Source organism: Tubulanus polymorphus, chromosome 1 (genome assembly GCF_964204645.1).
Source record: "Tubulanus polymorphus chromosome 1, tnTubPoly1.2, whole genome shotgun sequence".
In the NCBI taxonomy this organism is placed as follows: Eukaryota; Metazoa; Nemertea; class Palaeonemertea; order Tubulaniformes; family Tubulanidae; genus Tubulanus; species Tubulanus polymorphus.
The window spans coordinates 20,679,734-20,691,655 of NC_134025.1; the positions used below are offsets into that span (position 1 = coordinate 20,679,734).

Consider the following 11,922-nt stretch of genomic DNA (forward strand, 5'->3'; position numbering starts at 1 on the left):
TCTGCACATCAAAAGTTTTCAGAATACATGGAAGCCAAGGACTCGCAAATCAGTGGTATCCGAAAACAATCCAATTAAGAATAGTTGTTTCCTGGATACGGAAGGGCTACCCCAAACAGTTCTACTACGTTTGCTTCAGTTAATACCGGATAACGCCCTCGCTATGCTAAAAAACTGGTAAATTTTATTCTACAAAATTCTGCAAAAGGAGAATAACAAATCAAGATTCTCATAGCCCCAAGCCCCGCAACCCTGATTGCCAATCACATGTAAAATTCAATAGTTTTTAATTGAATTTTTATTACGCACAAAGACGAATATAATTTTCGTTTTATCTACGTTCACCGTGTCATCCGTTGTAAAGCCGGGCACACGCCTTTACGATCATTACAATTGCAAAAAGTCTTGAATGAACAGTGACCAGTGACAAAGATCAGTAGCTTCTAGACCTATTCGCCATAGACAAAAGAAGTATATAACTGACGTACGTTCGACCAATCGGCATCTAAGTAGGATTCACGATTTGTGAGGGTTTTCGAGAGTGTACTGACTGTTCACTGATAGTGTACTATATGTCTGAGAGATTACTGACTATCTGCGAATGTTCTGTAACTGACTGTGTCTCCTCGCGTATTGGAAAATTAATCCTTTAACATAACTTTAACCTTGATATAACGATATAAGGAAAATTTTTTAGATACATGTTTTTAATTGTTAGCAGGGAGTTTTCTAATTTTCTTAAATATTTCAAAGTTTCTTAATCGTTTTTTGTAGCATCGTTGATCATATGATCATATATTACGAGCTTAACCGTCCTGCTTCCATGTGTTTGAAAGTTCCGCTCGAATCAGCTTTAACTCATCATCCAATACAACTTAATCACTCATGGCCGATCAGACACGGTATCCATGTATATAGAGGCTATAACACTCAAATTTCGATGATGATGATGATCAATATCATAAGGACATAAAAGAATAACCCCATAATGATACAAATGGTAATTGTATTCTCGCTTTATTAAAGCTATGGTTTTACAGTGATTGTTATCATGTCAAATCTAAATAGCTGCTGTAACCCACGGATTTATGGTACTCAGTGGAAGTTTAATGATAGACACAGAACTGAGAATGCCTGAGTATAATGCGTTTTAGCTTTGTCCTATTTTGCATGTGGTCTGTACCTCATTAAGATCTGGAATCGAAGAAAACACCCCAACCACGATATGTAAATATCGAATTATAAAAGTTTGATTAATAATGATAACCGATTCACGTCCAATGAACCCGGATCAAGGTATCGCGAGATTTTCGACGAAGTAATTGATTAATAAAGTGAACTGGTGGCCCATGAAAACTCCAATACTCTGTATAAATCCAGCCATCATTCCCGCTGTTCTCTGCATTCTAGCATCCGAACCAGCAGCTCTGAAATAGGATAATTTCGGTTCAATCAAGTAGTTTTAATTACATATTCAGAAAGTTATCCATTGTTTGATTGGCCAGTAGAACCGAGAGACCAGATTAGATATCAAGTCGCAAGAACTACAATGTACTTTACAGTACACCTCATTTGTAATCATACTTTGATACAAATATATGAAACAAAAACTATTTACACACGTCGTCTAGAGTATGCAATAAGTAATAATTACAAAAACAGGATTATCAATTTGGTATCAATTATCTATGGTGGCTGATTTGGGCCACACCAGATTTTTCGATCACGAAAAATCTAAAAACAAACTTGATAGCGAGAAAACAAATATCAACGCGAGAAAACAAATATTTGTTTGAAAAATCTCAGCGTGGCCCGGATCAGCCAATGTAGATGCGGGTGAATCTGTTAAAAAAGAATATACCGTATCAACATGATTGCAAAAATGGGTTCAACTTACATTTTAGCGTACATCATCGTGAGGCCGGAGTAGTAACCGTTCGTAAGACCCATCACAATTACCACGATCATGAACGGCCAGTCACTCTTAATCAGCACGGGGAACGATCGCGTATCCGGACGATAGTTACACAACACTAACAACACGATACCCATTGCGCGCAAAACCAATGGTATGATTGTGTATTTAGTCGATGGCTAAGATATAAAGTCATAGGTCATATTTTATATTTACAAATAGCAGAAAATAATAATTCTAACTATTTCGATAGAAGAATCGATTTCATATTCATTTTAGTCCGCAACTCAAGTTGTATTAATCGTTTGATTTTCAGGTCAGCTGTGATAACTCAAACATTTACCAATATTTTGTTCCTACATACCTATTGAAGTCCAAGCAAATTAATTGAAAGAGGGAATAAATCATAATGCGAAAATCAGCAAAAGAACGAAGAACTACATGCATCCAAAGGTAATATAAACGATTACTATATTTTACCAGTAAAAAAATTATCAAACGTTCAGTGAGATTGAAGCGATAGATTGTGTTCAACTTGTTATAATTCTTTCGACCGAACTGAATTTATAGGCCCGAGTCGGTATATCATATAGCAGGACCCATCATCGAATAATCGTCGAAATCGTTAATTTTTCTACCTATTCGACGTTTGTATTGATAAACTATTTTACAGTTGCTAGCCGCCATTTTGTTAGGGTACTTTTGTGCCGTATTGTTGGGTCATTTTTTTCTCTTTTTTAAAAACTATCCGTGATGTGTATTGTACCCTATTTCATCTGTCCATGGATGGATTTTGACAACTTCAGCAACATTCAAACCGCATGAATCTCTAGTTTTCAGTTATCTAAAAATCATTTCTCAAATTTACAACAATGCGACATGAGAGCGATATAAAAATCGGTGGTCAGTTTTTGCCGTGCGCATAGAAATCCAGGGTACTGAACTTTGAAGTTCATTATTTTCAGAAATAATTTTCTAAAAAATCCAAAAACATAAACACCCATAAACACCCTCTTTCAGGTGAACTTTGAAATTTTATGATATCTTGCCTAGTTTTTTTCCTATGGCACTTTAACCGCAGCGCGTGTATTGTCATTCCGAGATTCGGCGCTGTTTTCTTTGCGTGTATTTCAGTATATGGGTGTTATTTCTTCATTTTCACTACACTTGTCTCTACGGAAAAATGGTTCTAATTGTTGGTACGAGTATCAGGTTTAAATATCACGTCGTTTATGCAATATAATAGATCGAAGACATTAGAGATGTTGGGGTTAGAGGGATTTTTCTGACCAGTTTTAGCAGCGAGACTGAGCGGCATTTTGATCACGCATTCGAAGTTGCGCGCGGGAAGAGAATATATGGGCCTATATTGAGATGGAAGAAATATAACACTCAAAATCGAGTATGATGACCATTTTAATCAGTAGTCTATCAATAAATTTACATAAAAATCTACTGAAATTAGATGGATGGAGAAGTGGTCAAAAAGCTGGAAAAATGGGGTGGGGCAAATATTCAGCTACTTTCTATGAATACTTTCTATTAAGTACACTCAAGATTGATTAGATTGGGAAGAAAATATAGGAAAACGTTTTCTTGTTTTGGTGGGGAAATATCAAGTATCAAGTTTGAATGTCAGACGCAGGTGATAAAAAGTAAAAAGTGACATCTACCATCACAAAAACGCAAGAAGTGTGTGGATTGCATTTACAACAAAAGAGTGATATTTTGGGTTTTCTTGGGTGCATGTACGTAAGCCTCTGCCTGCCGTAAAAGCGGCTACCATTACAGCCATTACGAACTAGCGCCGGAGAACGGAATACAGTATTAATGCCGTAATATTTAAACCTGATACTCGTACCAACAATTAAAACCATTTTCCGTAGAGACAAGTGTAGTGAAAATGAAGAAATAACACCCATATACTGAAATACACGTAAAGAAAACAGCGCCGAATCTCGGAATGACAATACACGCGCTGCAGTAAAAGAGCCATAGGAAAAAAATTAGGCAAGATATCTTAAAATTTCAAAGTTCACCTGAAAGGGGGTGTTTATGCGTACAGTGCTTGAAATGTTTGGATTTTTTAGAAAATTATTTCTGAAAATAACGAACTTCAAATTTCAGTACCCTGGATTTCTATGCGCAAAGCAAAAACTGACCATCGATTTTTATATCGCTCTCATGTCGCATTGTTGTAAATTTGAGAAATTATTTTTAGATAACTGAAAACTAGAGATTCACGCGGTTTGAATGTTGCTGAAGTTGTCAAAATCCATCCATGGACAGATGAAATATGATACAATACACATCACGGATAGTTTTTAAAAAAGAGAAAAAAATGACCCAACAATACGGGACAAAAGTACCCTAACAAAATGGCGGCTAGCAACTGTAAAATGGTTTATTTACAGAAAATTTCATAAGATTTAACCGAATTATAGAAGAAATTGGAGCGGAAGGCCTTTGGTAGAGAACTTCGTTTGCCACTGTACTGTTGGAGTTTTCAAACTCATTATATCAGTTTCCAACATAGGTTCACTCTTGCCAACCTTCAGCAACTGGAACTTACCTTGTGGAACAAATAGCAGCAGAGGTTACCAATCACGGCCATAAGATTTGACAGCATAAAGCACATTACATCTTCGTACAAATATTCTTTAAAGAACAAATCTTAAAATCAAGTTCCGGAATACCAAAACACACAATACATTTAGCTATGTAACAAGACAGATTTCCAATGTGTCTAAGTGTGAATTATACACAGGGCTTTGTGACGCGTCTAGTGTTGTAGTGTTGTAGTAGTAGTGCTGCTTTTTGCTTTTACTATTCTGCTTTCAGCTGCAGCCGCTGTCTAGCTTTTCTGCGAAAAGGGAAGCATCATAAGTCTCCCCCTGCCAGTACATAGCCTCTCCAAAGTCAAGACTCTTACAGTGCCTCCACGTGGCAGACATGGTAAATGGTTCCTTGCGGTTCCAGGCAAAACCTGTAAGGGATCTCGGAGCAACATGTGCCCCAGAGATGTGGTGTGCATGGCCCACCGGCGTGTGGACACGCCCTGGCACCCATCAAACATGTTCCAGTCATGGGTCAAATGAAAAAAACCCTGGAATTACCTGGTCAGGGCTAATCCCCCGCATCCAGGCGTCAGGAAACCGAAAGGACTGTTGGTCCTGAAAAACGTCGCAAGCTGCCAACTTTCAAAGCAAGAGTTGTGTCCGCGTATAATGTTAGGACCCTCTATCAGCAAGGAAAATTACATCAGCTCTTCTTAGGCTGCTCTGATGTAGGTAACATTGACCTTATCGGAATCCAAGAGCACCGTCTTATCACAAAGGCTTCCACAGACGAACTATGGTCAGACGATAAAAACTGGGTCTTGGTGTACAGTTCAGCCTCAGATAACAGACAGGGTGGAGTAGGAATACTGATGGCAAAATAGATGTACAAATGCTTCCAGAGCGTGGAACCTGTTTCACCACACATAATATCTGCCACCTTCCATGGAAACCCAAAGTTGACAACAACTGTGATCTATGCACCTACAGAAACAACAACAGCTGCTGACAAGGACGAATTCTATGCAGTTCTGTCAAAGCACGTTGAGATAATCAAATTACACGATGAGCACGTTATCCTTGGTGACTTCAATGCTCGAATCGGATATGACAGTCATGTATCATATCCATCAGTAGTCGGCAAACACTGCTTTTACCAGAAAACAAATGACAACGGTGAGAGGCTGATAAACTTATGCCTAGAGCACAAACTCAAGACCGTTCAATCAAGGTTTCCACAACCTACATCACGGCAGTGGACATGGTGTCACCCAACTGGTTCTCACCACCAAATCGACCACATCCTAATCAACATGAAGTGGGTAAACTCGGTGAAAAACTGTAGAGCTTACAGTTCAGTAGAACAGGATTCTGACCATCGAAAAGGCCATATCGGAGATGAGAAACAACAGGGCTGCTGGCTTAGACTATGCCATCACAGCAGAAGCATTACAGCATGGAGGCGAAGCAATGTTAACTATGGTTCATGGCTTCTGTCAGGAGGTATACAGGACCCTCACTCCCCCAAAACAGTGGATAACAAATGTTTTTGTTCCACTACCAAAGAAAGGTGATCTCTCTCTGATGACGAACTACAGAGGCATCAGCCTTATGTCAATAGCTGCAAAAGTATATAACAAGATTCTCCTGAACCGCATACGTGACCATGTCGACCCGCACCTGAGGAAGAACCAAGCAGGTTTCAGAAAAGGGCGAAGCTGCATACAACAGATCCATATTCTGCGGAGAATCATACAAGGTTTCCAGTACTATCAACTTCCACTAAATGTCACATTCATAGATTTCAAGAAAGCCTTTGACTCCATCGATCGGCAAATGATGTTTGCCATACTACGTCATTATGGCATACCAGAACAAGTGGTCGATGCCATCAGCGTAATATATCATGGCTCCAGGAGTGCAGTGATGGTGAATGGCAGCATATCTGAACAATTCGAAGTCCCAACTGGTGTCGTTCAGGGGGACGTACTAGCTCCGTTTCTGTTCATCATCGTGGTAGACTATGTTATGAAACTAGCCACCAAAGACACCGACCAGGGAGCGGAAACGCACAAACGCCGATCAAGACGACACCCTGCTCAACACCTAAATGATCTCGACTTCGCGGATGACATTGCCCTATTGGAGTCACTCATACCAAGAGCGCAGCAGCAAATTGACAACTCCACAATGGCTGCTGAAAAAGTGGGCCTCATTGTTAATGTTCCAAACACTGAATTCATGAGCTCTGGGTGCGATTCAAGCCAAGCACTTAAAGTCTATGGGGAGGAAATCGCCAGAGTAAATGACTTCAAATACATGGGCTCTATGATGGCCAACAGCAAGTCCGACTTCAAAAGAAGAAAGGCTCTGGCCTGGACCGCCTTCTGGAAACTGGAAAGGCTCTGAAGAAGAAAAGAGCTCCAAATTAGCACCAAAATGCGCCTTTTCAATACTTCCTGCAGAACAGTCTTGCTTTACGGCAGCGAGTCCTGGATAGCTATCTCTGATATTGCAGATCAGATCAATGCTTTCGCTACATCATGCTATCGCATTATGCTTGGCATTAAAAAGAGCGACCATGTCTCAAACGCAACAATCTATAGAGACACTGGGACGAGACCTCTGATGGAGCATGTCATCAAACGGCAGCTTATGTTCATAGGTCACCTCCTCCGCATGCCAGAAGAAGAACCAGCACGACGCTACTGCCTATATGTACCATCCCATGGGAAACGCCGAGTAGGGCGTCCTCCTCTCAGCTTCTTGGGCTACATCCAGGGTCTCCTCGGAGGTGCCAATGAGAGAGAGATAGTTCGCATGGCCCAAGATCGAGTCAGTTGGCGGAGACTTGTGGTCGCCTGCGCTGCAGCCGACAGATGATGATGATGATGATGATGATGATGATGATGATGATGATGATGATGATGATGATGATGATGATGATGATGATGATGATGATGATGATGATGATGATGATGTAGAATATACTTCACCTTTACTTACCGGGTACGAAAAAGTTTTCGTCAGATCTTCTTACATCCGCTATCATGGCTGGATAGACGCACATCGTTATAAACCGATGGGCCCACACATCAACCAACTGAATCCAAATCTACAAATCAATCACAGATGGGATTTATTTTTGTGATTCGTCGTTCTGCGAAAAATATCTCCATAATAAATCACAAAACGCTTACTTTCTTAAAGGTTTTCGCGTAAGGTAATGACTCGCGCTGACCGAACGAATTCGCTTTTGGGGATTCTGAGACGACAAAACGAAAATATCGCTGGAATTATAATTCACAGCATATTTGTATGAGAATCATTTAGTTCGACATCTCAAATCTTGTCTAAGTTGTGTTATGATACTAGGTAATTAAATCTGCTATCTATCTATATATCTGATGAATAAGTTAAGTAAAAGGATGTAATTAGAAATGTACAAATACATCCCTTCGACCCTCGACTGTCACGCTGAGGCTTTTATTTTATAGATAAGCCTCGACGATTGCAGAGAAAGCATTTGCCCGTGGGCCACAGTTACTCAGACGGCGAAACGTACGGAAAATGGAAGCGCTAATATCGTGTTGAGACCGACCAGTAAAACTACAGTTGCCGCAATGAAGAAATAGATTGCTGATGATCGATCTGTATCACCTAACACCAACAGAAAATAGTAGTATAGTTGAATAAAGCAGGCTGATAAGGGCAGAGGTCGAGGGCACAACGTCGATACAGACGAATGAAAGATTGATAAAGCCCGACGCACACGACGTAGGTAACACAGAAACAATGAAGCAAAAGCTTCATTTCGGAAACATTGTTCCCGAAACCATGTTTCTCGTAAACTCACACTACGCACACATGTTTAAGTTTCCGCGTTTCCCTGCGTCATGTCATGTATGTTTGTCGTCGATTCTCACCATCGTTCTCGTCGACAAGTCGACCGGTAATCCAAAGGCCCATTTAACTAGGGTACTCATAGATTTCCGATTTCATTTATATTACCCGGGGGTCAACATATCAGAACCTTTCTGGGCTCCACGCGTAGGCATTGCGATATACTTACTGAATTTAGTGACCAGCAGGAGTAGACTCGTAACCAATCCACTGATATTCTAAAATCGAAAATGGATACCGGCGTATTTCAGCGAAATGCAACATGTACTGAATCAATTTTTATGTGGGGAAAAATCTCGTATATACGTATTGTTTTCATGTTATTATTGTCAATGGATTTTGATGAATGAGCACTACATATGCATATGCATGAACGCGCGGACGGTTTTGATAAGGTTCCTAGCTCATTTTCCTCGGCAAATCAATTTATATTTGAAGGTTTTTGACTCACAGCACCGGTCATGATAGCGTTCACGTAGTGTTTTGGGAACATGGCGGCAAGTCCGTGAATACTATTGATGCAAATACCACTCATCGCTGAAAATAACATTAAACATGTATGTATCTCGTGTAGGCCCTATAACTAGCTTAGAAGCCATAAGGATTGTAGACGGTGTACTTACCATTCACTGATACCACTGTCATTATCGTCACAGCAAAGAAAATGTCTGGCCCTTAAATACATACGATTAATTAAGATTAACCTGGAGGGTATAAGTACACTGTGAAACCCCTGGAAAGGTAAAGACGAAGACGACTCTTGATTGAAAAGGATTCCGAAGAAAAAAAACTTACACTCATATGAATCTACGACGGCAAAGATCGTTGTCATAACAAACAGGGATACCAGAACAAGTAAACTGACGACGATTCGAGTAGTAGAACCACTTCTGAAAGGGACGTTAAAAAAGAAACGTTTCTGAAAATGTAGACAGGCCAAATATTGAACCGTCGTAAAGACATATCTATGGTGGCTGATAAGGGCCATAGCGTAAAATTCCTGGTATGTAAATGAGGGCGCCAGAACGCCAGAACGCCAGAACGTCACAACGAAAAAAAAACGTCCAATTTTCTCTGAAAGTTCGTTTTGGTGCGCCAAAACAAAGAAAATTCCGTTTTGGCGCCCCCGCCAAAACGAACTTTCGCCAAAAGCGCCCCCACCAAAACAACGAAAAACGTCGAAATTTCTCTAAAAGTTCGTTTTGGTGAGCCAAAACGGAGAATATTCCGTTTTGGAGAAAGTTCGTTTTGGTGGGGGCGCCAAAACGAAATTTTCTTTGTTTTGGCGCGCCAAAACGAACTTTCAGAGAAAATTGGACGTTTTTTTCGTTTTGGCGTTCTGGCGTTCTGGCGCCCTCATTAACATACCAGGAATTTTACGCTATGGCCCTTATCAGCCACCATACATATCAAGTGTCACACGCTGCTATTCTCGTAGCACACCTGTGAAGTTGCTGCATTATTGGTTTTTGTTTCAGCTCACAGCACGCATTGCGAAGTCTGTCATTTACCTAGAATTTCGTTGACAAAACAGATTCACTCCATTCCACAACATGTTTGGTACTTGGGATGCAATGCCGATGTAACTTAAGAAGTTCAGCCTGTAATCTGCATTGCCCGCCTTAGCCATTTTATACTCTGTGAAATACTATTTGACAAGAACGTAAAAAGAAGCCATTGGGAATAGGTGATAGTGGATGTAGTTCAATCATTGTAATTTCTGTCAAGAACTCTGGATCAAATTCGCTATGAAAGTTAACGATCAGTCTAAAATGAATGATGGTCAGAATGAAGCCATATAGATCTTTGAAATATGTACGTAAGTCAATAGCAACGTACCGACTTTGATGTCATGAACAAATGCCAGGGTAGCATCACTCCGATGCCTTGGAAGAGAAAAACGAAAAATACCAAACCACCTCTGAAAAGTACTGTAAATTGTCATACAGTCGTCAGCAGTATATTGATTGTACGCAGTAAGCTTGGAAGCGTCGTACTCGGTTGGACTTAACCTGAAGGGAGACTAATACATATCTAGGAAAAATTACCGAGATTAGAATAGATATTCAATAACTCAATCAGGGTTTATTTCAGCCTACCTGTCCTTCATTTCACTATTACAGTATTCGTCGGTGATCAGTGGGGTTGATTTGTCAGCTAAAACCAGTCGTTCGACTCTACAGCGCCTATCGGTGTCAGTTTCAACTGTGCTCCTAGTTGTAAGCGGAATACCAGTTTCTTTCATGTTGCTTCTTTATCACTAAAAATAACATAATATTATATCCGAAAACCCAGTCCACGATCCAAGTGCATTGGTGAATATATATATTTCAATATATATTTCCATCAACAAAATGTATTCGCTGATTCCATTGGTAGCTGTATACATGTATATACCATCACCCGGAGAATACTTTTTTAAATTAAAGGAGTTAAATTTCGGTTAACACAATAAGTGTTATCAATCGTAAATACTCGAGAGATTAACAACTTCTGCGTAGATGTAAAAATATCGAATCCTATTGTATTTATTTCCAAAGTTGTAAACTTTTATGACAAAAATCGATATACAAGCATAAATGGCGGGATTGATAACCTATTGAAATGACCAATTGTCAATGCTCATCTATCCCGACGCTTTGTTGATTGTTCTGAAGGGTTTTACGACACTACACGTTCGGTAATCATGTTTCATACTTGCAATTCTGCGGAGATTCTGATATATAGAATATCAATTCGACGTCTTCGTTTGCGTTATTCTACGACTGTGATAAAGGACCCAAGGCTGATGTAGAAAATCGACAAGCATGAGCATATATATACTCACTGCGATGATCAGGCGCTGTGGGTATATATATTTTGGTCATCTATTTTCTAACCGCTGTTCTTTTCCATTCATATACTGAACGTATGCTTTTTCGATCACACATATATGGCGTATGGCAATACGGCTTATCATTTTAAAAAATGGGCCCAAGGCCATCCTTCGAACACGACGTCCTATATTTTCAAAAGGCGGTGAACTGTTTGCGATTCATTGATTACCAAATTATATCGACCGTTCACAATTATTAGGTCTTATAGTGACGTATAGCCATTTAAAAACTGATTTTTAAGATGGCTCATTGTTATTGAGTCGAAACTTCAATAATCATATCGGGTTAGTATTTATAATTGCAGGGTTTACATCCATTTGAAATATAATACATATATACCGGCACAGTCAGATATACAGACAGTCCACGGGAACCAATATTATGAATTGCGTAAAAAATATATCAGCGTGTGTTTGACTGCATACAAACAGTGACTTAAAGACGACAAGCCTCTGACATTTATGATGATAAACTCTGCTGTTTCTTGTATTTTTCATTACGAATGTCTCTTATCGAAACAACTAACTATGCGGGGTTTTTAACTGTTACGGCACGATTCGGACATTTCATCTGTATCCATATTGAAATCGAGAAAATAGAATCGTTTTGAGTTTTTTCGAATTCATAGTTATGTCATGGTAATTCCAGGAAGTTATTTCAACATTTCAAT

At 39.6% G+C, this 11,922-nt stretch overlaps 1 protein-coding gene across 6 annotated transcripts; it reads right to left on the reverse strand.

Annotated features, from left to right (window-relative positions):
* Window positions 1–946: 946 nt before the first annotated feature.
* On the reverse strand, window positions 947–11,328 carry LOC141907528 (equilibrative nucleoside transporter 3-like). Of its 6 annotated transcripts, none has more exons than XM_074797226.1 (14): window positions 11,204–11,328; window positions 10,476–10,636; window positions 10,216–10,297; window positions 9,820–9,887; window positions 9,172–9,266; window positions 9,000–9,050; window positions 8,828–8,913; window positions 8,546–8,594; window positions 8,039–8,133; window positions 7,674–7,763; window positions 7,480–7,588; window positions 4,488–4,588; window positions 1,898–2,094; window positions 947–1,427 (listed from the first exon to the last, which is right to left on the reverse strand). In XM_074797226.1, the coding sequence occupies exons 2-14, from the start codon at window positions 10,619–10,621 to the stop codon at window positions 1,292–1,294; spliced, it is 1,305 nt and encodes a 434-aa protein (XP_074653327.1). In that variant the 5' UTR covers window positions 10,622–10,636; window positions 11,204–11,328; the 3' UTR covers window positions 947–1,291. The 6 variants fall into 6 exon arrangements, with proteins under 6 accessions (XP_074653327.1, XP_074653319.1, XP_074653306.1 ...); XM_074797218.1 differs by lacking the exon at window positions 9,820–9,887 and adding an exon at window positions 9,888–10,024 and having other exon boundaries at window positions 4,488–4,573; XM_074797205.1 differs by lacking the exon at window positions 9,820–9,887 and adding an exon at window positions 9,888–10,024.
* Between the last annotated feature and the right edge of the window lie 594 nt (window positions 11,329–11,922).

Coding starts and splice junctions, on each gene's coding strand:
- LOC141907528 (XM_074797205.1), bottom strand. CDS start 10,621: ATGAAAGAAACTGGTATTCCGCTTACAACTAGGAGCACAGTTGAAACT. Junction 7,764..8,038: donor TATTAGCGCTTCCATTTTCC/GTACGTTTCGCC, acceptor TTATAATTCCAG/CGATATTTTCGTTTTGTCGT. Junction 2,095..4,487: donor GCTGCTATTTGTTCCACAAG/GTAAGTTCCAGT, acceptor TTTATATCTTAG/CCATCGACTAAATACACAAT.